This window comes from Phyllobates terribilis, unplaced genomic scaffold (genome assembly GCF_046119375.1).
Source record: "Phyllobates terribilis strain yellow unplaced genomic scaffold, ASM4611937v1 Scaffold_2__4_contigs__length_985480577, whole genome shotgun sequence".
NCBI lineage: Eukaryota > Metazoa > Chordata > Amphibia > Anura > Dendrobatidae > Phyllobates > Phyllobates terribilis.
Window position 1 is genome coordinate 221,120,648 of NW_027362762.1, and position 26,344 is coordinate 221,146,991.

The following is a 26,344-nucleotide window of genomic DNA, read 5'->3' on the forward strand; positions in this document are numbered from 1 at the left end:
AGCACCATGTTGCATTGCAGTCTTGCATCTAATGATTATCAACTCGTGACTTGACTGTCATTGAAAAATCTAATGCTGTTGGATCTAAGGTTGTAGACAGGTGTCTTTTATACTGATAACAAGTTCAAACAGGTGCCAGTACTACAGAGTGGAGGACAGAGGAGCCTCTTAAAGAAGAAGTTACAGGTCTGTGAGAGCCAGAAATCTTGCTTGTTTGTAATTGACCAAATACTTATCTTCCACCAGAATTTGAAAAAAAATTCTTTCCAAATCAGACAATGTGATTTTCATGATTTGTTTTCTCATTTTGTCTCTCATAGTTGAGGTCTACCTATGACAATTACAGGCCTCTCTCATCTTTATGTGGGAGAACTTGCACAATTGGTGGCTGACTAAATACTTTTTTTCTCCACTGTAAAAGGTATAAGACAGAGTCAATATCATAAATGTAAGAATAATCTTTGAGACCTAAAAAATGACACTGCACAAAGATGAGAAAAGAGAGGGAGGCAGCCCTAACACAGCACACTATATTCATAAAATCAGATTGAGGTACAGATTACATGTAAACCATAGGGGTACTTAAGTACGTTAGTAAATGCCAGTACCATACCAAAGAAAGAGAATATTACCAAAGCAGAGGTGTACTGAAGATCGGCTAGTCATCTGCGACCCGAAACGAGTTTTGCGTTTTGCTTCGTCTGGGGGTGCCGAAGCAATTACAGCTGGATCATGTTGCCATTTACAGCATCCAAACAGTTTTTTGTTGTTTTTTTTTATCCATGAAAGCCAGTGGAAACAGGAGACCAAATATATCTGCATGTGGTATGTTTTTTGTTTCCTTCATTAAGAACATATTTTATATTATGAAAATCATAAGTTGACAAACACAACAAATTAATCCGTGTCCTTGTGTACCTGTACAAATGATATCCGTGTCCGTGTGTACCTGTGTGGCAACCGTGTGCCGCATCAGAATCACACGTACCGGCACCTGGGAATCAGCGATACAGTTCGCACTGTTCCCAAGCGCAGGGTGCTGAAGGATTCTCTCATCATTGTCCTCTGCTTGCTCTGCGATCAGCGCGAGCAAGGGACAATGTTGAGAGTAGTATTTTATCCCTGTTGTCTCCAACAAGTGTAAAAATAAGAATAAAATAAAAACACATTATACTCGCCTTTTAGATCTAATTCCCTGAAGCCATTATCCCCTGTAAACAAACCAAAAATAAAAAAAACAAAACAATATCCCTCACCTGTCCGAAGATTAAATAATCCAGTGTCCCACGCTGTAATCCATCTGACTGACATTTCTTCATCAGCGTGAGCGGTGGCTTGAGGCGACTGCACACGCTGAGGAGCAGAGGAGAATGACTCTGTGCAGCGAGCTGGCCCCTGAACTGCACTGAGCTCACTGAGGGACAGGACACCGCTCACTGAGCTCAGCACAGTTCAGGGGCCCGTTCTCGCTGCAGGTGTTTTATCACAAGCGCTGCGTTTTTAGTTGTGAAACTGCTTTTCATGATTTTTGTGCGCTTTATTTTGTGGGTTTTTCTTTCACATTTTTATGCATTTTATTTTACATCCCACTGTGGGACATGTATGACCTCAGGGTACCATGGCAACAATCGTCACCCGCTGTTGTGATTGACAGCGGTATTTAAGGGTGTCAGATGTCATGTCATGTATATGTACAGCTGTCACTCGCTGAAATTTCGGCCACTGGGAGGCACTAGTCTTATATTCATGGCTGCCGTTTTAATGCACATCGGTGGTGTTTACGGGTTTAAAGGGAATCTTTCACCACATTTGCTCTATCTAATCTATTAATATGGGCATATAGGTTATAGAATACTGAAAAAAGTCCTACCTGTATACCTGATATCAGATGCCTTGTTGTTGCTGAGAAATCATCTTTTATCACTTTATATAAATGACCTCCTCCAGGCTCTGGGGAGGACGCTGGGTGGAAGATAACTCTGCCTCCAGAGATTATTTTACATGAAGGGGGAGTTCCCAGTGTGATATGTGATGGCCGCTCTCTGCTCTCCTGATCTCACTGCAGAGCTGTGTGTGATTATACCTGACAATCTGCAGGTTCCTCTCTGCTGCAGCTTCAAGCTCACAGGCAGACAGGGTTGTAAAAGTGTTGCAATACAGCAGAGCTCAAGAGCTGCAGAAATATGTTGGCAAGAAAACAAATTTAATTTCTCCTGTTCTGTGTTAGTTACTTGTCTCACACAGAGTTATCTTCCAGACAGTATCCTCCCCAGAGAAGAGGTATATATACATATATATATATATATATATATATATATATATATATCTATCTATATTCATATCATATATCTCATATCATATTCTTTTTCCGCTTCCTGACCTACATGACCACATAGACGGTTTAGGAGGGTTGATCCTACTGATTGATTACCTTTTAAGGCTCTACAAATAAGTTTAGACAAGCATTCAGAGTTACATTTTTCTGCACCGTTATTGGAACCAAGGCTGTGGAGTTGGTAAGCCAAACCTCTGACTCCTCAATTTCCCTTGCTTTGACTCCACAGCACGGCCTCACTACTGAGCGTGTACATAAAGTGCAGCACAGATTCATCTCAACTAAAAGCCCAGATCCTTATGAAAAAAAATTACAGCACATCCTGCATTGAACTTCTGTACCCAATTTGTAATATATTGTCGGAGTCAGTCCATTTGATTATAGACTCCAAGACTTCGACTGCACATCCCTAATTGGAACAGTGAAACAAAACCCCTGCAAGAAATGGCACCAGACTGACCTTACCCGTGAAGGGGTCCATTTATTTTTTGTTTTACTGCAAAATAAAAAAAATAGCGCTGCGTACTTTTTATTCTAAAAATGATGGAGCTTGTGACAGCGCTTTCTAACATTGGGGTTGTGCCCCAAAAATAGATAATTTCAAGTAAAGCTGTTAGCAGGATATCACCCTCCAAAACTATTTATATATACATGTAGCTCTTTCAAAGACAAGCCCAGCAACACCTTTACATGGCCAGTCTGTTTCTCCATTACTGAGAAATCAGCATTTGAATGATTTGTAAATTGCTTTTAATATTTAATTTAAAGTATGACAGCCAACAGGAAAAGTAGGGAAGCTGGGTTTATTAATATTTTTCAGAAGATTCACAGAAACTTGATTATTTCTAGATAAATGACAACAGGGCAAAATTAGTTTCAAGGGAATTTATTCCATTACTGAGAAATCAGGGTTTGAATGGATATGCTTATGAGGCTGAAGAGCTTTTGCCACTGAAGCTCATCACAATCCTCTGCCCTTTCCAGCTCTATTCCCCGCTCAGCGCTGCTTCCTCCCGCTTGACTGATAGCCTCTATACTGTGTGACTTCAAATAAAGGAGCTGTCAGTCGAGCAGGAGAATTAAGCACTGGAAGTGAATAGAGCTGGTGTGACGGAGGCTTGGGAAGTGATTCCAAAAGCACTTCTCCCTCATTTGTATATCAATTCCAACCCTGATTTCTCAGTAAAGGAATAAATTCCCTTGAAACTAATTTTGCCCTGTTGTCATAACATTGATATCTAGAAATGGTCAAGTTTCTGTGAATCTTCTGAAAAATATTAATAAACCCAGCTGCCCTACTTTATCTGTTGGCTGTCATACTTTAAATTAAATATTAAAAGCAATTTACAAATCCTCTTGGCCATATCTTCTTTTTTACCTCTCAGAAGGAAGTGCAAAAAGTGTCTAAAATAAATACACAGTAAATTTGGCAAATCTTCCAGTGCACTCCACTGTTTTTTGGCAAACAATTATTGTAAATTCTCTTTTAGCACTTTGAGAGCCACTTCAGTCACAGATTTTCCTGCTGTTGGATTGTGCGTGCCCGGTGCAGCTACACAGTCTTGTTCTGAGCTAATGGGACATTTATTCTTGTCAGTCGGTGTAAGTCCTACTTCTCACCCTGCCAATGCATTGGAAAATGATTGTCCCACTTATTTGTTTGCACTCTTATCATTCTTCCTTGACAAAGTGTTCTGCAGGAGCAATTTCAGTGAGATTATTTTCCTTTTTTTTTTCTATCTATTTTCTTTATTCCCTGAAACTGGCGGTTTGCTGCAAAAGATAAACGGCTGATCTAAACTTTATTGAAGGGTGCATGTATCAGGGTGCAGCACTCTTGTTTTAGACTATGTTCACATTTGCAGCCGCAGAGACAGATTCAGTCATATTTAATGGGAAAATAATTCTCTTGAAAGCACTATGATTTTCATAAAAAAGACACCCAAGCAGGACACAACAGCCCCCAGTGTTGTTGTAGAGCGGATGGGAACAGTAATACACTGTAAGATTCTGAATTAGAGGGGTTTGTCACAAGAGACATTTATGACTGATAGATGTGGGTCCCGTCCCTCCTATTGGGCCTGCACCCATCTCATTTGTATTTGCTCTACTGTCTTTGGAATTCCCACAGCAATGAATGGAGAAAGCTGGTGCATGCACCACTCTTTCTTCATTCACTGGTGGTCAGATGCTGGGCAGGACAGGCACCAGCACAAACCACTGGTGTATGTAGAGGTGGTGGCACATGTGCCCACTCTCTCCATTCATTGCTATGGGAGTTCTGAAGACTGCAGAGCCAATGGAAAAGATGCAGATCCATAAATGTCTCTCACAAGACAACCCCTTTAAGTATTAAATGGCTGCAATACTTTGCAAATTGTTTTCACTGACGCATGCAATAAAAAACAATAAATGGCAGGGTATGAGCTTGTACCAGCTATTCAGTGTGGCTTTAGTATAAGCATTGTTTCTGATGATCCGTAATGTACCTGCTATACTCACATTTCTGTCTGTTCTCTATTTTAGATAGAAATAAAAATGAAGAAGACTGAAGCTCTCCGATGGGATAAACTGGAAGGCCAGGCTGAACAACAGTTAAAACATTTTGCACCAGATAAGTCAGGTCTGTTCTCTTCTGTACTGGGGTACAGAGGCCAATACAGTGAATGTCATCATCTCACTCAATGGCTTCTCTACGGCCTGTCCATGAGCTGCAGAATGTGTCCAGCCCTTTATTCCCAAACATAGATTTTTGGGATCTTAGATCAATTGTTTCTCTATAGGCACCAACGAGAGTTTTTAAGAATTTGCTGCCCATGCAGTCAGCCTTCTGTGTCTCATGGTTATAAATGTAGATCATGCCATTCTCTGCGAAGGTTCCCTGGGTTTATCCAGCCAAACTAAATGGCCAACCACATAATGCTCCCATAGCCCTGTCCCACTACTTGGTTGCTAATAACTACAAATCTAGCAATTGAACCATTTATCAAAAATGACCCACTAACATCAGATCTGTCAAAAGCAGCGTGTAGGTGTCTAAAACATAACCTTTATTAGGTCCTCTAAAAACATATAGTCCGGTACTCTACCAAATTCAACACCAACAAATGACATAATAAGAAGTGTAAGACAACACCAGTGCTCACTACCATATAGAGTGCAATAGAAACATGATGATGACCCCTGCTACCATACTCCAACATAGAATAGTTGGTAAGTTAATATGTATAAAAGCAACCGGGATTGTGTGTAACATGGAGGCTCAATCATGAAGAAATGAAACGGTCTAACCCAAAGTATACAGAGATTTCTGCAACAGAGAAGTGGACATCTCCATAGTGATGCTACTCAGGAAAAGGCAGTATTATATACTTCCCTGATGAATCTCTGGAGGAATTTTGTACCCTCTAGCACTGAAGATGGTGAGTCTCTGGACCCATTTCAGTACCGCTGAAGAGAGATTCCTATGAAATGACAAGGGAAATCTCTATACTTTGGGTGAGACCGTTTCATTTGTTCATTTTTCTTCATTGTTGATCTTCCATGTTGCACACAATCCCAGTTGCTTTTATACATATTAATTTACCAACTACCTTTGTATGTTGGAGTATGGTATAGCAAGGGTTGTCATCATGTTTCTATTGCACTCTTTATGGTAGTGAGTACTGGTGGTGTTTTACACTTGTTATAGGCTATATGTAATTTGTTGGTAGAGTACCGGGCTATATGTTTTTAGAGGCCCTAATAAAGGTTATGTTTTAGATGCCCACACACTGCTCTTGACACATTGGTTGCTAATAAGGTGCCACCATAACTCCACCACCCTCCAGCAACTGCTGAGGCTGCTGTGCGCTTCATGCCGAAGTCTACTTCTGCTGTATGATGGGAGTAATTTTCCACTATAATCTGCCAATTTTTGGTCTTAATTAGAGTACATCTTCCAGGTCACAGCTGGCATGCCCTTTTCCCACTAAGGGTGCTTTTACATTGCATTCTTTGTCCCCGTCGGGGCATAGACTGCAATAATGAACGCAGAGGGAATGTGAGCTCTGCCGTGCACTTTTTTCGGGAGTGTACGCCCACAAGAGGCAGACACTCAGACGTAGGCTACTGAGTCCTGAGTGTCTGCTTTCTGTGGGCGTACAGTCCCGAAAAAAGTGCACGGCAGAGCTCACATTCCCTCTGCGTTCACTATGCCATCACCATTGCAGTCTATGGCCCCCGTCAGCGCATACGTCCAGCTGCAGCATCTAATCAATTAAACAGTGGGAGAGCTCCCTCTGTCACTATCACCCCCGCAATGTGATTGAAGGATGCCGATGGCCTGTCATTACTGCTAGGGCCCAACTTAGTATTGTTGATAAGCTGGGCTTAATGGGGTACCGCTGCTAAGTAATACACCACAGTGTAGCATTAGTGTAATGGATAGTGCGTATACTCCGTCTGCTTTAAAAACAAGCCCTCATAGTTATTTCAGTGGAAAAAATGAAATCATTGCTGTTGGAAGACAGGAATGAAGAAAATTTAAAATGAAAAGTGTCAGGAGGGGGTTAATCAATGTTCTGGCACAACTTAAAGAAAAGAAGGCTGTTTTAGCCTATCCAGGACAGAATGACATTTCTCTCTGCTAAACTGTATTGGATGGTGCAACATTGTTTTTGTTGTGTTGGTTGAGTGAATGTAAAGTATATTTCCCTTGACATCTGCACAAAGTCTGGTGCTCCCGTATTAATACATCGCGTTGTATTATACACCATTCAGGATCTTCTGACTTTGTTTTTATACAGACTCGAGTTTATTGTCTGAGCTTCCTTTTAATGTTATGACAACCGCCCTCTCGCTTTTTCTTTAATAGGAAATAAAAAAAAAAAAAAAGAAACTTGTCACGTAATTTTCAGCAGCGTCTATATTTCAGTCAGTGTTTATGCAGGGTGTCTGTCACTCGGGTCCCAGGCTCATTAATGGGGAATCTGTCTCTAGGGCTGACGCTTTATTGACGACATCTTATAATTCTTTTTAAAAAAGCAGCCCCCAATCTATTTTGCGGTAAATGCTTTTTGTAAATTGTGTGTCCTGCATGATGTGGTAAGTACGACACAATGTACAAAAGCTATTCGCTTTTATTGTGTACTTTCTGATGACTGTTGCTTAGTGGGTGACAAATATCTGAAAGGGGTTGTCTAATCTTCTGGAGCGCACTGCTCCCCAGCCACACAGCTTCCAGCCTGCCGGGAGCACCGTGCTCCCGATGATTAGTAGTTTGGCCCAGCGGCATGGTCGGGCTGCTGGCCCTAATTCTGCTCTCTACGTTGTTGCCAGAAGATGCAGCATTGAAGCGCTTGCAAGCTTTGTAGCATTGAGCTACTAAGTGCTGCATTCCTTGTCTAGGAGACCGGCCAATGCTGGTCAACTGCTGAGGTGGCCGGTAACCTAGGCAACAAGCAGCAAACTATAGCATTAAAAATCCCTCCATTCTTGAGAATGTGGAGGATTTTTTTAATAAGAGGTAATTTGCATGGCTATTTGTTCTTTGATATAATGCGAAAAATGGCAGCACTCCAAGGTTCAAGTAAAAAGAAAGCATTGTGCCTTAAGCCATGTGGTTATAGCAAGGGTCCAGAAGGAATTGAAATGTTGCTGTAACCCACATGGTTTTATAAAGGCTCAACTTTTTCTTTTTTCTTGAACCTTGGAGTGCTGCCATTTGTGCATCATATCTACATGTGGATTTAATGGAAGTCCCTGGATTTTTACTCTGCTACTATGTTGTTGCTTCAGCTTTCCTTTACCTATTTGTTTTTAGAAGTACTTTGTAACTTTACCCATTTAAGAAGATGAGAAAACCCCTTAAAGATTATTTCCACGTTGCATAGCACGGCTTTCAAGGTCTCTGCTTGCTTTCATTCAATAAGAATTTTGTTCAAGCGGGTCAAAATCTGTCATGGACGTGTGAAGAACACACGGGTGCCGAGATTTGGTACGTACACTAAGTGTTCAACACATGACCCTAACAGATGTGCATCCATTTGGGGGTAAACCATTTTGGTTCCTATTAAATGACGGCAAGCAGAGATCTTGAAAACAGAAACAAATTAATACAGACAGTATATTGGCAAATAGTGTAATATTTCATTGTAGAATAACTGTATTGGTGGATACCGGCATGCATTTTATTTGCAATGTGTGGTCCATGAGCCCAGATCTTGGGGCCATGGCTCTATGTACCTTTTTCTATATAGAGCGTCTATGGGTTCTGTGTTTGAGGTCCATGTAGATCTGACATTTGGGAAGAATCTGTAAGCAGTGTATGGGCACGTAGCTCTTCACTGGATTGATAGAGTAAAACACAGCTCGGCATAAGTACGAGATATTCTCACTTACTAGAATCCTGTGATATTTGCTTTATTAGCCATACGTCATCATCATATATTCCTATGTAAGATACTATTCAATCCTAAAGATATATACTGTATGCCTGCACATGTTTTATTGTTGACACCTTACAATTGGGAAAATGAGATCCTACAATGAAAACCGAGTCGTGTATGATGAAGGTGAAGCTCTTTAGTTTGTGAAATGTAATAATAGACTGTTTACTTTTCCCCAGCTCTCTTTTCCCCCTCTTTACAGCACTTTCTAAAAGATCTGTCATAGTTTTAATCAAAAGTGTATCTGCATTCCAGACGCCATGCTCAAATACCCATCATCCTCTCATTATACCAAGAACTGGGATAAACTGGTGGGCGAGATCAAAGAGGAGGAGAAAAGCGAAAACCTGGAAGGGGATGCTGCACTGAACCATCTCTTCCAGCAGATTTATTCCGATGGCACCGATGAAGTGAAACGCGCCATGAACAAGTCGTTTGTAAGTATAAAATATGTTCATATGTCCAATAATTAGTCTGTATTAGTTGTGTTTCCACCCCCGTATGGCTTATAGGGGATGACTGGTTCTACTTCTAATCCGTATTACCACCAGTATATTAAGCGGATGCATTTGTGTTCTCAATAGTGAAATCAAGCTGAGAGTGTAAACCGCTGCCAGATGGGAACATCTTCTGTCCGGGGAGCAATATCGCGGAGTCCGACCAACTTTAGTCTGTGTGGGGGGTCCTTATAGCTCTAATCCCTCTGATGTTAAGGTACCACCCTGCTAGGCTTTCATTGCCTTTGATTGGCAGAATAGCATTGTCTGCTGAGGATCAGTGGGATCTTTTAGGATGTGTAATGTAACAGCACAAATGAGGATAGGGTTTGAGTATTTTCCATAGTACTGGTGTGTTCTCGGTCAGCAGATATACTTCCTATTATCCCTGCAGGAAATCCACAGAGTATTATATTACCAACATTGTGAAATTTTACCAAATCCCATCCACACGCTGAAAAAATAAAAAAATCCTACAGCATAAATGCTTTGTAGATTTTCAACATTTCTGCAAAGAAATCAACAACAAAAAAACTCACACAATTAGGTGCAGATTTTTGCTATTGAGGATTTTCCATTGTGGAAAATCCTCAGTACATCAGTCTTGTATGGACATATTCCTGGGTACCCTTTTACAGGCGTGTTCGGGAGCTGTGAGGGGATTTATTATAAAATCTAACCTGGGCTTCACGTCAGCCACCAATACAAGGCTGATGTGAACCCCAACCTCATTACCCCACTGCCACCGCTACAGGGCAGTGGGAAGAGTGAGGTTAAGCGCCAGATTTGGCGCATCTTATGGATGCGCCATTTCTGGGACTGCTGAGGGGTGATATTAATAGCCACGGAGGGGGCTAGTATTCATGGCCCCTTTAATGGCTATTAATATCAGCCCGCAGCAGTCTAGTTTAGCCTTTGCTGGTTAGATTTTATAGAGGGAGCCCACGTCAATTTTTTTCTGGGGTGGCCCTGTAATCTAGCCAGTAAAGGCTAAACAAACAGCTGTGGGCTGGTATTAATAGCCATGGAACATTGTTGGCTAATGGCCCCTTCCGCGGCTACTAATATCAGACCCCTGCGGTCGGCTTTCCCTCTGCTGGTTATAAAAATGATGCAGGAGCCCACGCCATTTTTTATTTTATTTTAGGCTCTGCCCATAATTAAGACTTAGCAGCGCTTTGGACGCAAATTTTTTCTGCGTCCAAAGCTTTGCATTCTATTGAACGCAGGTAAATCCAAATGTGTTCGCTGAGCCATGCGGATTTACCTCATTCAATACTTTATAGTGGTCAAATTTCTGTTTCGGAGACTAGCGACCCCACAAGAGAATTTGACATGCTGCGGTCCTGAAAGACGTGCCGCATGTCAGTGTCCACAGGTGATTTGCAGCCTCTGATGCACGCATAGTGGACATGGGATTTCTAGAGATCCCATCCACGATTGTGTAACATCTGGACGCTGCGGGTTTGACGCTGTATAAACACGAAGTGTCAAACCTGCACGGTTCCTGATCGTGGTGACGTACCCAAACTCACCCGCAGCATGTCAATTTCTGTAGCAGGCACGCTAGTCTCCACTGCAGATTTTGACCGATTGAAGTGTCATCATATGCGATGGATTCACATGTACCGACAACAAAATTGCTGCATTAGAACACTGCGTTTTGGACACAACATAAATACGTTGTGTCCAAAGCGCTGCTGAGTTCTGATCTGGGGGGGCATAGCGGCTAATGAATCAGCTGTGAAATGTTATTTAATGGCCAGGGAAATGTTTGCCTAATGGCATCTTCCCAGGCTGAAAAAAACAGCTCACAGCAGTCACATAAATTACATGAATAGAAATGCTAATGAAGATTGGGTGAATGGGACTAGCGGACACCCAGCTCTTTTGTTTGGTGATGTCAAGGTGTCAATCAGACCTTTTCATGACCAAACAAAGTAAAGAAACACACAGTGTAAACACTTTACTTGAAATACAACAGACCCATTCTTTAATCATTTAAATGAACCAATATACTCACCCCAGTTTCTTGTTAATCCAAGGGCTTAAGCAATGTCCCACCAAATAACTTTATTTAGCTCCAAAAATCATTCATTGATGCTCAAAAACACTTCAAAAACCGCATGTAAAAACGCGTCAAAAAACCGCATGCGTTTTTTTCTACCAGGGAGAGGCAAAAACGCTCAGGAAATTTCTGCTTCTGATCCGCATCGTGTGCACATACCCTAAAGAGGATTTTTTTATAGTCCGTTTTGTGCCTGGCTGTCTAGCCTCGATTCTCACTAAATGTATCAATGTCGCACAATGTTTGATATATGTGGCACATCTTTAGATAAGACCTTTTTATTTAGAGCTGTTTTTCCATGCTCTTTGCCTCACTCTCTACTAGAATGAGAATTTCTTTTCAAAGTTGCAGTTCCTGAATCCGTCTCTAACCTCATTTGCACAGCTAAGTATATCTCTTTCCCACCCAGTTTCAAAAAGTGTCGAGAGCCTTGTGAGATAGCAAATAGTTGCAAAGTTTTACACAGAAATGATGACTAAATTTTCAATTCTTTTTTTCTTGTCTCCAGAAAAGAGCTACCATATTTGCAAAAGCCTTGATAAATTCTCACCTTATATGTTTTGCTGCTAAACTGTGTAGTTCCAGAACATTTGGCCCTACGTTGCCTTCCTATATGATCATATGAGCATTGAATAAGTTGTGGGAGCACAGGCAGCGGGTGACATTTACCTACTGATCTGTATTTATAAAGCCCTAACCACATAGGAGAGAAGCACTCTGAGATTACCAGCAGTCGTGTGCATTGATTGCAATTTATAGATGTTTTCTTTACAATCCTCCTCCAATTTAATTTTCCTTCCTGTACAAGTCCTTTACTATGAAATCCTGTGGTAGCTATCTCTTTCATTAAAAACAAAATAATAATGTAAAATTATGTGCCAAGCTCATAAAAATGGACGGAAATGAATTTTCTTCTTGAAATACAGTTTTTCCCAGGACTGCAATTGTACCAGCTTGTGGATTGAAAAATGACTGATGCAGAAAAGAAAATTAACATAATCTTTTTTGTGCAATAAAAACCTGCTAGCTCTATTTAATGAAAATCGAATGTGACTAATAACCATTTAAAAAAGCTTCCATTTTAGCAGCATGAAGTTGGAAGTCTGAAAATTTACCAAGAAAAAAAACAAAAACCTTTTTATCTGAAATAAAATTGCTGCAGTCACGTGGCTATACCATTACTGGTGGGCTGCTGTTTATGGCTCTTGTATGGTGGGGGTGCTAAAAGTGGGATAGCAGGGCCTCCAAAATCACTCTGACGGGAAAGGGTTTCATTGCTGTATTTTATCTCAGTCCCAAATAGGGAGCGATTACACAAACCAATAATGGACTTGGAAAGGTGTTGCATGAAAACCAACCTTTGACAACTTTACTCCTAATCAAAGACATATTGATGTGTACGATATTAACTAACAGACGAGACGATGGGGTTGATTAACTAATCCTGCCTAACCTTTAGACAGTGTGACAATGTGCCAGATTTATTAGTGATTCAACCATGCTAAGAAATTTGGTGCATCTTTAGACTTTCTATTCCAAGTTTACATCATCTACTAACTGACTTTGAATCCACTAGGTTATACCATTTGTTGCAAGGGAATTTAGGCCACTGCCATTTGTCTGTCCATTTTATAATATGACTCACTCTCTCATTGAGCATTTTGAAAAACATGTCTAAAACACCTCTTAAATTTGATTCACGGCGGGTAAGACCATTGTTTGTTTGTTTTTTGAATAGCATATTAAATAATGTCAGAATTTGCCACATACATGTTGCTTAGCAAATCGGCTCTGTTGTACTGCCCTTTTCTTTGTCTTTTTATTTTGACTTTGCGAGATAAAAATGTCAAGATACAGCGACAAGAGACAGATTTGGCACAACTGGTGCAAATTGATGGTAGTTCCATTTAGCAACTTAAAGAGAATCTGTCAGTAGGATCAACTCTCCAAAGCCGTCTATATGGAGCTGTAGGAATAAAATGTGACCTTGATATCTGCGATCCAATGTTTTGTGCCAAAGAAATCCACAGTTTTCTTGATATGTAAATGAGGTGTTAAGAATCTGCCCCCAGAGCTTATTTTAAATTAAAGGGGGAGTGTGAGACAGGTAATGAGAAATGTAACGATTGACAGTCTGTTGTTCTGATCATATAGATGGCTTAGGAGGGTTGATCCTACTGGCAGATTCCCTTTAACAGAATGCTTCTGTCCTTGCCTAAGGGCCCATTGAAAAATAATTGGTACCAGTTTTAATAAATCTCTCCCGGGTTATATTTAACTTAATTGAACACTACATAAAATAACTATAAAAATATCTGTTTGATGTTGCTGATTCAATGGCTACACTGTATGCAAGGAAAAGTGCCACATTGTGATTGCCACCACCATGTGTTGTGGCCATATCCACATAGAATTATATGGCCTTTATGTGCCCAATACTAGGAAGTTCAGGGTTTAACGTACGTTCCCAATATATACCTCTAATGTATAGACTAAATATGATGTGAACTTAGCCTTTAGAAGGAGCACTGCTGACAGTCTCTGAAATAACAGGTGCACTTTAAGAATTGCCACATCTACAGTTCTGCTCATCGTTATTGTCACCCATGAAGTTTAAGTACATAATGTGGAATATCTTCTGAGAAAAATGAATCAAGTGAATCAGTTTTTTGTATAGATCACTCATGTTAAATACAAAAGAGCAAATGATAAACAATAATTTAAAACAAAAAACAATGGGAGGGAAAAATAGAAAAACCTAAACCTTGCTGTGTCACAGGTATTGGCACCTTTACATTAATTTAGTATGGAAACACATTTTGACTTGCCTGTGGTAAATCACAAAAGAGATTCACCTGTGATTAATTGTTGGTGCCCATGTGACATGAATTAGCCAATGAATGATGACTTCACTGTTTTAAAAAGCCACATGGTAGGCCTGTTCCTTTGTCACAATGGTGATGACAAAGGAGATGTCTGAGGACATCAGAACTGCTATTATTAGCAAACACAAGACTTCCAAAGTGTTTAAGGCCATCTCCAAAGACCTTGGTATCCCAGTTTCAACAGTTCACAATGTTAAGACGTTTGCCAAGCATGGAACCATCAAGAACCTCCCTGTATGTTGGGGAAAGAGGAAAATTGACAAGAGATGTCTTCGAAGGTTGGTGCGAATGGTGAAAAAAAAATCACCATTTCATACATCTAAAGACCTAAAGGCCAACCTTGAACAGTCTGGGGTCATGGTTTCAACAAGTACCATACGCCGCACAATAAACCAAGCAGAGCTTTATAGGCGAAGGCCAAGGAAGAAACCATTGCTGAAGAAAAGACATAAAAAAGAACGACTGATCTTTGTCAAAGAGTACCTTGACAAACCACAATCCTTCTGGCAAAATGTTCTGTGGACAGATGAAATAAAAATAGAGCTTTTTGGCAATGCAAAGCAACAGTTTGTTTATAGACGGCGCAATGAAACTTAGAAGGAAAAGAACCCATTATCAACTGTTAAGCATGGTGGAGGATCCATAATGCTGTTGGGTTGCTTTGTTGCGTCTAGTACTGGAGGCCTTGACCATATCACAGGAATCATGAAATCAGAGAATTAGCAAGAGACTTTAGAAATGTCCTACCCAGTGAAAGAAAACTTGGTTTGAGTCGAAGATCATGGGTCCTCCAGCAAGACAATGACCCAAAACACACATCCATAAGTACGCAGGAATGATTGAAGAAGAAAAAATGGACTGTTTTAAAATGGCCAGTAATGAGTCCTGTCCTCAATCCCACTGAAAATCTTTGGGGTGAGATGAAAATTGCCATTGGGAAAAAGAACCCTGCAAACATTCAAGAGCTTGAACAAACTACAAAGGAGGAGTGGGAGAAAATTCCAACTGAGAAGTGCAAGAAGCTTATAGATGGCTACAAGAAACATTTGGAGGCTCTCAGCAATGCCATAGGGTGTGCAACCAAGCATTAATTAGAGGTGCCTTTATTGCTGCACATGCTATTTATTCTGTTTCTTCTTTGAAATTGCAACATGAAAGTTCAAAAACAATGTTTTATTGTTGTATTACTTTGGACCACTAATTAAAAAATCCTGAGGATATAACTTTGGTACATTTCCATTTATTTCTGAGGATATTGTATAGTCCATGAAAAAATGAAGGGGTGCCAATAATGGTGAGCAACACTGTAATGATTCCATATGATACTATGGTCTAAAATTGTGTATACTTATTAGCTCATTAAAGAGAAGTTCCTCTGTGTCTTACAGATGGAGTCCGGTGGTACAGTCCTTAGTACAAACTGGTCAGATGTGGGCAAAAGAAAAGTAGACGTGAATCCTCCAGATGACATGGAATATAAGAAGTTCTAACATGCATCCCAGAAGCGCAATCACATGGAAGTCTATGGTTTTTCTAAATAACCCGGTGCCCAACTGGTTGTTGAGCTTTTTCTGTCTTTGCATCGGTTGTTTCTTTTCATCATGCAGAATGTCTCGTCGAGAATGCTTTGTGTTCACTGCTTCTGCTTAATGTTGAAAAAGATTGAGTCAGAAGTCTAGGTTATCCATTATTGCTGTGCTGTGGGAAGGAGCCAGACCGGGGTATGCACAGCCATTCTTAATGCGAATTGAGTTATTTTATTAGTACTTGGGGTGGTAACGTTAATCACTTCTGACAGGATGTTGTAAATTTCTCACTGTGACCTACTGTTTGCCCTTTTACGAATTGCAAAATATAAATATACTTTTTTCAAATAAAGCCCCGGTTATTTATTTTCCTCAGTTTATAATGATCCAAGGTTCTCACTAAGCTCTAGTGTAAATTTATACATTAGTAGCTTGTAATTTATACATTAGCAGTGAGAATTGATGTCATGTTTGATTTGCATAGGAAGCTTGAAAACCTGCCTGTTGACTGACGTTGCTGGAAATGAGCATTTGAAATATGGGCGTTGTGTGCTACTTATCATTCATGTTTGTCAGGAAAAAACGAACCGGCTTTAGTGCAGGTGCAGCCTCAGAAAAGACGCAAATAATCTGCAGAAGGTAAAGAAGATTTGGTAACCATATATACCTTTGTTTAAAAGGAGATCATTGTGTTCCCAAAATGATATGCAGGGACAGATGTGTGATTTATAGCAGTCATTACAATATCAAACAAGGAGAAAAGAAAGAAGTGTCACGTAACAAATGTTGACACATTTTTCCCAGCGTTTATCAAACGTGTCCTAATTTTACATTAGACTTTTTTTGCTTCAAAGGTAAATTACATTTTTTCCAACATTGAGTTTCTCTTCAAGATTATGTAAGTTTCCTGTAGTTATTGATCTCTTCATTTGTACATGTATAAAGATGGGGTTATAAGTTTACATACCCCATACAGAATTTGTGAGAAATGTAGCATTTTTGGAAAATAAATGATCCTGAACAAAACTTAATTCTTCCAATGGCATTTAGATAATAAAAAAAAAAGGTTTCCTCGCCTTGTAATCCTCCGTCGCTCCAAGCTTCCTTTTCCAGTAATCAACACATCAGTGATTGGTTGCAGCTGTCACATGTCCGTTTGACCTAAAGAGGATGTACAGAGACTAGCCATGTGCATTTTGTTGTGCATCCTAGGTCTTGTTTTAAAGCTATAAATCTTAGCTTTACAGCAAGACCAGGTTTGTGGCTCTAGCTGCTATCCAGCCTAAGAGGCAGCAATGTCAAGAGAGGGTTGCATATATTTCCACCTGTCACTCTTGGCTGAATTATTAAGAGGATGATTGCACATAGGGCTGCAATCTTGGTAATGTTTTAAAGCTAAACTCCTGATTTCATCTCCTGAGTTTAAAGGGAACCTGACTTCAAATACAACTGCCCGGAACCATGGTCATCATGAATCGGACACTATAGCGTTTCAGAATAAACATACTTTGAAAAGCCAGCCAGGAAATATATGTCCGATGCATTTCTTTCTTTCCTTCTCCCCACCTCATGCTTGTTGACTGACAGGTCTTTTCCTATGTTTGTACATAAGATGAGGCCTGTAAGTCATGGGGAGAAGCTGGCCGGTAACTGCATGAATCTGGTGACAGGTTTAGTTTAAAATAAAACCAAGATCTAACCTGAGATAGAGCCAGTTATCCTTCTCGTCATTAAGTAGATATGGGCATGCTACGAGCGAGGGCAGTTTGTCTCTGCCTGGCTTCAGCGCGGTCCCCGTGATTTCTGATAAGCTCTTTAAACATCATGTGCCATAAGATAAAACTTATTTTCCAGGCAAAATAAGAAACGTAAAGTTTAGACAAAGGCATGTTTGGAATGCTGTTTAAAAGATTTACAGTATCACGCTTTGAATCCGCTAATATTTGGTAATCAATGTGTTCATTAATGTTCATATAAAAATGGAAAACTGCACAACAAGTTGTTTTTCTTCATAATTTTTCCAAAAATATTTCTTAAGCAAGCTTCTGACTTGCAGACAGATTCTGGGTGTGGGTGATCCCTGTGCAGACATGCACTTCCATAGGTTGAGCAACTGACCGGCGATAAGGGAATCACACCTGTGGCGATGTTTTGGGGGACCTCTCCCTTTTTCAACCTCAGGTAGGAGCCTGAGAGCTTTATTCAAATAATCTCCAATTATTTAAAAAAATTACAACCACGCTGGCAGTTTTATGCCTCGCCTTTGCTGCCCATACGTGCCACAATGCCCCAGAACTTATCTGAAGAACAGATTCAAGAATTATCCTGTCAGTAGTCAAATTAATTTTTCATGCAGATGAACTTTGGGTTGCTAATCATGAAAAGTTTGTTATTGAAATAATTTCTAGCATTTGGGAACTTCACTTCCAACAAAGACACGTAGCGCTCAATGTAAATTGATAATGGTCATACCACATCTCCTAGGAAGGGGAAGAAGCAAAAAAGTACATAGATATTACAGCATGGGAAAGCAAATAATTATTTTCTTTTGAGGTAAAATAATTTTTTTAAAAACGGGCAGGGAAATGCTTTATCTCACAAAAAGAATCAGCTGTGATCCCCGGCTGTAATGTCTGTATACTCTTTTGCTTCCTCTCCTTCCCAGGAGCTGCGGTATGATCAGACCATGTCCCTGTACGGTCAGACACAGCCATTACACAGTACACAGCAGGGGCTCATTTATAAGATTATCTCAGCTCGGGAACATTTTTTTAAACACATCCAGTTGTGGAAGTTATTATTATTCCAAGATGTATTGAAAATCAACTTTAAAATTAACTTTGTGGGAAAACCCCTTTAATGCAGGCCGCTGCTCTGTCATGCATGCCATGCTTTACACTGCAGATCTGCCTCTTCAGATTGGCTGCTGTGTATGGCCTCTTTTGCATGAGTGTATTTGTCATCCCTATCAATAGTGCTATTCACATGGATCTTTTTTTCTCACGTTGGCTTTTCCAAAACATTGCATGTGTTATTTTACTCCATTTTACTGATTGAATCCGCCCATTAAAGTGTATTGGGAGTGCTTAAAATATGGATGCATCAATATTCTATCAGTATTCGATCCAATTCTTCTTCTGTCTTAGTATTTATTGCTAGAATTTTGTATTGAGCAGAAACCAATTTATTTTTGCCTAATAGAAAAAAATAGCGATGAATGAAAGCTATAGATGCAAATACTGATGTATCCTGTTTCATTATGCGTTCATATTGCAGATCTGTTTTATATACCGTATATTCCGGCGTATAAGACGACCTGGTGTATAAGACGACCCCCCTACTTTCCTGTTAAAATATAGAGTTTAGGATATATTCACCGTATAAGACTACCCCTTTTCCAACGCATACCAAACACCGGTAAAAATTAAAAAAAAACAGATTTGAATTTAACATGGTCCTTTTTTTAATTTAAATTCTTATGACATGCAGGTATATAGCAGGAAAACTGTCACTCATAAACATATTAAAATAGGGGGGACCCCACGTCATTTTTTGGGGGGGTCCCCCATTCTAATAGCTAGTAAAGGCTAGGTATTCAGCTGGGGGCTGATATTAGTAGCCTGGGAAGCTCCGTGGGTATTACCCCCTTCCCAGACTTCAAACATCTGCCCCAGCCGTCTGCTTAACCTCCGCTAGAGACTATAATGATGGTGGATCCCACGCCAATTTTCTTTTTAAAAAATCCTTTATTTTAACACTAAATGACAATTGAGGGGTTAATAAAGATGCAGTCCCTAAATTATTATTAATTTTGTAATTAATTTTTCCCAAAAATGTTGACGTGGGCTTCGCCATATTTTTGTGTCCAGCCAGGTACAGCAGGCAGGAACGGGCTGCCCCCAACCACCAGCTGCCTATTTGTACCTGGCCGGACACAACAATATAGGGAAGCCCTTTTTTTTTAAATTATTTCATGAAATAATTAAAAAAAAAAAAAAGACGTGGGGCTTCGCCCTATTTTTGTGTCCAGCCAGGTACAACTAGGCAGCTGGGGGCTGGAATCTGCAGCGCAGGGAGGCCCAAGCTTTCTGGCCCCCCCCGCTGCAAATTGCAGTCTGCAGCCACCCCGGAAAATGGCGCGTTCATAGAAGCGCCATCTTCTGGCGCTGTACCCAACTCATCCAGGGCCCTGGTGCGGTGGCTCACTGGGTAATAAAGGGGTTAAGGCCAGCTTGGCATTATCAGCTGGCCCTAAGCCCGAAATTCATGGGGTCACGCCAATATTAGACATGACCGCCATGAATTTCTAGTAAAGTAATTAAAAAAAACACAAACACCCAGAATAAAGTCCTTTAATTGAAATAAAGACACAATTTTTTAATGTTCTAAATTAAACCATACTTACCATCACGCCCATTCCAGCTGAAGCCAACGATCTCCTGCAATAAAAGTAAAATAATAAAGCAACCTCATCCTTACCTCTCCATGGTTCCCAGGACCGGTCCAGCTCTGCTACATTCACATGACAGGCTGGACCGCAGCAGAACGCTGCCGTTCAGCTTGCCATGCGGCAGACACTGAGAAGCGCAGGCATGCTTGTGCTCCTCAGTGTCTGACTGTGACGGCATCCAGATGAGCCGAGATCATGTCCAATGAACTCGGCTCACCTCATGCACGTCACTGACAGCGTGGGAAAATTCTCCTGCTCCCCGCATGCGCAGTAGAAGTTTCCCACGCTGTCAGTGACGGACGTCCAGGAGGTGAGCTGAGTTCATTGTCGGCTCATCTGGATGCCGTCACAGCCAGACACTGCAGAGCGCAAGCATGCCTGCGCTTCTCAGTGTCTGCGGGATGACAGGCTGGATGGCAGCGTTCTGCTGCGGTCCAGCCTGTCATGTGAATGTAGCAGAGCTGGACCGGTCCTGGGAACCATGGAGAGGTAAGGATGAGGTTGCTTTATTATTTTACTTTTATTGCAGGAGATCGTTGGCTTCAGCTGGAATGGGCGTGATGGTAAGTATGGTTTAATTTAGAACAATAAAGAATTGTGTGTTTATTTCAATTAAAGGACTTTATTCTGGGTGTTTGTGTTTTTTTTAACTTTGACTATGGGGTTAGTAATGGGGGTGTCTTATAGACGCCTCTCCATTACTAACCTGGGCTTGATGTCAGCTGGCATTATAAGCTGACATCAACCCCAGCCCTATTACCCCCTGCCACCGCACCAGGGCAGCGTGGAAGAGCGAGGCTAAGTGCCAGAATTGGCGCATCCTATGGATGCGCCATTTCTGGGGCGGCTGACGGCTGGTGTTTCTAGCCTGGGAGGGGGCCAATATTCATGGCTCCCTTCCTGGGCTATTAATATCAGCCCCCAGCTGTCTGCCTAGCCTTTGCTAGCTATTAAATTAGGGGGGACCCCACGTCATTTTTTTGGGGGGGTCCCCCATTTTAATAGCTAGTAAAGGCTAAGTATTCAGCTGGGGGCTGATATTAGTAGCCTGGGAAGCTCCGTGGGTATTACCCCCTTCCCAGGCTTCAAACATCTGCCCCAGCTGTCTGCTTAACCTCCGCTAGAGACTAAAATTAAGGGGAACCCCACGCCAATTTTTTTTTAAATAAATCCGTTATTTTAACACTAGATGACAAGTACAGTAACCAGCACTGTCACTGTACTTCATATATATGTGACTGACATGTTTCTATCTATCTAATCTATGTGTGATGCTCTATCTTTCTGTTATAAATTGTCGGGTACAGATGCTGAATTGCCGGCCGGCTTTTTTAAAGAGACTGTGCATGAAAACACTAATATTTGTTTTAATAAATCCTTTACACTAAATGACAAGTACAGTAAGCAATACTGTCACTGTACTTCATATATATGTGACTGACATGTTTCTATCTATCTAATCTATGTGTGATGCTCTATTCTTTCTATTCTAAATTGTCGGGTGCCGGCTTATGCCGCTGCTGAATTGCCGGCTTTTCATATATTGTCACAGAAGCGATGCGAACTTCCCTGCTCCGGACACAGCGCAGCGCTTCTGTGACAAGTGAAAGCTGTCGGCACAGAAGTCCTGCGCTGTGTCCGGAGCTGGGAATACGCAGCGATGTGTCAGTTTCAGCACAGAAGCGCTGACTGTCTGGACCTACCGCCGCCGTATTTTAACTCCCTCCACCTTATATTAACTCCGACATGGCAGGGATACGGCCACGGCAGCTTATTAACACCCCCAGAGTATCCCCGCATGTCAATTTCTGAAAGTTCAAAAGCATTACCGGCGTATAAGACGACCCCAGACTAGACAGAAGATTTTTCAGTCTTCAAAAGTCGTCTTATACGCCGGAATATACGGTATATATAATAATATGCTTGTGTGAAAGCACAGGCTCACTATAAACACCGTACGGGTAAAAGCATCTTACTCTTTGAACTCAGTCAGGCCCATTGCCACAGGTGTATAAAATCCAGCCCCTCGCCATTGTCTGGTTTTCTATACATTTGAGACAGAATGCCTCATTCTAAAGAGCTCACTGTATTTGAAGGCAGTACTAAAATAGGATGCCCCCGGTGTAACAAGTCAGTATTAGTGATGATCGAGCATGCTCGTAGCTCGAGAGTTACGAGCATGCTCGGGCGAGCATCTATTATGTTTAGCGTTCTCGGGCGTTAAGTTTTCTTCATTCCGTGAACATGATTTGCGACTATTTAACAGCTTTAATACATGTGAGGAATGCTGGAAAAACACGCATTCCTCACATGTATTAAAGCTGTCAAACAGTTCAGGGAGCGACGAAAACTAAGCATGCTAAAGATAATAGGTGCTCGCCCGAGCATGCTCGTAAATCTCAAGCAATGAGCATGCTCGCTCATCACTAGTCAGTACGCATAGTTTCATCCTTCCTAAATATTCACTGATCTTCTGTAAGTGTTATTATTGAAAAGTGGAAGCATTTAGGAACCACGACTCGGCCACAAAGTGGAGACTGCTTACAGTTAGAGGGACATTGCTGAGTGCCGAGGCGTATTGTGCATAAGTCACCAATGCTCTGCTGACTCCATATCTGTATCTGACATTAGTGTCCTTACAGAACACTGCGTGTTGGGAGCTTCATGGCATGGGTCTTCATGCAGCTGTTGGCAAGCCTTGCATCACCAAGCATAGTGCGAAATGCCAGATGGAGTGGTGTGATGCTTCTGTCAGTCTGATGGATGAGTCTGGGTAAATGCCTGTAAAGTTTGGTGGAGGAATGAAAATGCAATGGAATTGTTTTTCAGAGGTTTGCCTTCGCCCCTTTTTTGGGGTAATTGTATATTTCCAACTTTGTGGGAAGGCCCTTTTCTGTTCCATCCCCAGTGCACAAAGTAAGGTTCATTATGGTGTGGTTGGGTGAGTTTGGTGTGGAAGAACTTGACTTACTCCACAGAGTCCTGACCCCAACCTCATCCAACATGTGAGATCAACTAGATCAAGGATTGTGAGCCAGGGCCTCTGCAACATCATTGTCTGACCTCACAATTGATCTTCTGGATGAATGAGCCAAAATTCCCAATATCTTGTAGAAAGTCTTCCCAGAAGAGTGACAGCTGTTTTAGCTGCAAATGGGAGATGAACTTCATATTAATATGGGATGTCCTAAAAGCTCCTGTAGGTGTGTTGTGCAGGTGTCACGATAAGTTTGTCCATATCATGTATCTTTCTATGGTTGAGGGTTTTTTTTAAAAAAATGCACTGCTTTGACTTCCAGGAACAGCACCTTTTTCCATAGGCTGTGCCTGGTAAAGTAGAATATCGCCATTTCAGTGAACCTGAATGATCTGTACAATCAACGGTATAGGAACCCATTTGGGAGATCAGACTTCCGGCATGATCATGTGAGTTATACAGGACGTCCTCACTATTGCCAGGTAGACTAAGGACCAGCGTGTAGTGCCAGGGACACCTCCAATGATATGGCAGAATACATGATCAGGGGGTACATTGGTGGTAAGGCACATAAGGCTATGTGCCCACGTAGCAGATTTGATGCAGAGCGCTTTTGCCTCTCTCTGGCAGAAAAAAACGCATGCAGATTTACATGCGTTTTTTCTGCCAGAGAGAAGCTTTTTTTTCAGCGTTTTTACATGCGTTTTCGCATGCGTTTTTTCAAGCAGTTTTCCAAGCGATTTTGAGCATCACTTGGAAAAGTGATTGACAAGTAGGTCACACAATATAAATCCATGCAACTGGCATGGATTTATAATGTGTGAACAACTGATGCTTTAAATGCAGCATCTATAGTAAAAAAAGAGAATTAAAATGTTAAAAATAAAAAAAAACTGTTGTGGTGAGGCCAGGGACTGGAAATTCATATTACCAGTTATGAAGGTCTCAGCAGGAATGCTAGTCTGTCTGACTTCAAAGGTGTATTCCCCACAGTCAGGATATGACTTAATTACCATTACGTTACTATGCCATCTCCAAAAGCCAATTACCAAAAGGATATATACCTTTTGTAGTGCAAACGCCTATTCCTGACAAGAGTATGGGGGAGCTAATTGAATCATGGCAATGAGGAATAGCTAATTGAATTACCTCTGAAGTCAGGGGAAGCTCCTGTGCTAGATCAATTACCATGCGCACCTTACAATGAGAATATTGCTGGGAAATGGGTTATGAAATGTCTGATAGAAGGGAAGAGGAGATTACATGTAAATCACCTATTTTCTGCCCTGCCCAAGTACGTATAAATGTGTTCCTCTGTGAGAGAGGAGGGGTCTTCTGTTGAGGGTCACCTGTCGCTACAGATGGGCAGAAAGACACAAGGAACCGCCCTGGACCCATGACAGCACCCTTCCTGCCGTGTCCAGAGATCTTTGATGAAAGTGTGGTATATTCACTTTCATTCCCTTTAATTTTACTGTATCGTATTACTGCTTCCTTACTGTATTTGTCTGACTACTGTATATATACAGTACAGACCAAAAGTTTGGACACACCTCATTTAAAGATTTTTCTGTATTTTCATGACTATGAAAATTGTACATTCACACTGAATGCATCAAAACTATGAATTAACACATGTGGAATTATATACTTAACAAAAAAGTGTTAAACAACTGAAAATATGTCTTATATCCTAGGTTCTTCAAAGTAGCCACCTTTTGCTTTGATGACTGCTTTGCACACTCTTGGCATTCTCTTGATGAGCTTCAAGAGGTAGTCACCGGAAATGGTCTTCCAACAATCTTGAAGGAGTTCCCAGAGATGCTTAGCACTTGTTGGCCCTTTTGCCTTCACTCTGCGGTCCAGCTCACCCCAAACCATCTCGATTGGGTTCTGGTCTGGTGACTTTGGAGGCCAGGTCATCTGGCGTAGCACCCCATCACTCTCCTACTTGGTCAAATAGCCCTTACGCAGCCTGGAGGTGTGTTTGGAGTCATTGTCCTGTTTAAAAATAAATGATGGTCCAACTAAACGTAAACCGGATGGAATAGCATGCCGCTGCAAGATGCTGTGGTAGCCATGCTGGTTCAGTATGCCTTCAATTTTTGAATAAATCCCCAACAGTGTCAGCAGCAAAGCACCCCCACACCATCACACCACCTCCTCCATGCTTCATGGTGGGAACCAGGCATGTAGAGTCCATCCGTTCACCTTTTCTGTGTTGCACAAAGACACGGTGGTTGGAACCAAAGATCTCAAATTTGGACTCATCAGACCAAAGCACAGATTTCCACTGGTCTAATGTCCATTCCTTGTGATCTTTAGCCCAAACAAGTCTCTTCTGCTTGTTGCCTATCCTTAGCAGTGGTTTCCTTGCAGTTATTTTACCATGAAGGCCTGCTGCACAAAGTCTCCTCTTAACTGTTGTTGAAGAGATGTCTGCTGCTAGAACTCTGTGTGGCATTGACCTGATCTCTAATCTGAGTTGCTGTTAACCTGCGATTTCTGAGGCTGGTGACTCGGATAAACTTATCCTCAGAAGCAGAGGTGACTCTTGGTCTTCCTTTCCTGGGGCAGTCCTCATGTGAGCCAGTTTCTTTGTAGCGCTTGATGGTTTTTGCAACTGCACTTGGGGACACTTTCAAAGTTTTCCCAATTTTTCAGACTGACTGACCTTCATTTCTTAAAGTAATGATGGGCACTCGTTTTTCTTTACTTCGTTGCTTTTTTCTTGCCATAATGCAAATTCTAACAGTCTATTCAGTAGGACTATCAGCTGTGTATCCACCAGACTTCTGCACAACACAGCTGATGGTCCCAACCCCATTTATAAGGCAAGAAATCCCACTTATTAAACCGGACAGGGCACACCTGTGAAGTTAAAACCATTTCCGGTGACTACCTCTTGAAGTTCTTCAAGAGAATGCCAAGAGTGTGCAAAGCAGTCATCAAAGCAAAAGGTGGCTACTTTGAAGAACCTAGAATATAAGACATATTTTCAGTTGTTTCACAATTTTTTTGTTAAGTATATAATTCCACATGTGTTAATTCATAGTTTTGATGCCTTCAGTGTGAATGTACAATTTTCATAGTTAAGAAAATACAGAAAAATATTTAAATGAGAAGGTGTGTCCAAACTTTTGGTCTGTACTGTATACCTTGTAACCGCTTGTATATA

At 41.2% G+C, this 26,344-nt stretch overlaps 1 protein-coding gene across 4 annotated transcripts in view; it reads left to right on the forward strand.

Moving 5' to 3' along the window:
• SUGT1 (SGT1 homolog, MIS12 kinetochore complex assembly cochaperone) overlaps positions 1 to 16,091 on the forward strand; it is a 123,289-nt gene extending 107,198 nt beyond the window's left edge. For all 4 annotated transcript variants that reach the window (XM_073663934.1, XM_073663933.1, XM_073663935.1 and 1 more), the window contains 3 exons: positions 4,862 to 4,958; positions 9,019 to 9,200; positions 15,602 to 16,091. In XM_073663934.1, the coding sequence (XP_073520035.1) occupies positions 4,862 to 4,958; positions 9,019 to 9,200; positions 15,602 to 15,703 (381 nt within the window). In that variant the 3' untranslated portion in view covers positions 15,704 to 16,091. The remainder of the gene's footprint in view (positions 1 to 4,861; positions 4,959 to 9,018; positions 9,201 to 15,601) is intronic.
• Positions 16,092 to 26,344: the final 10,253 nt, after the last annotated feature.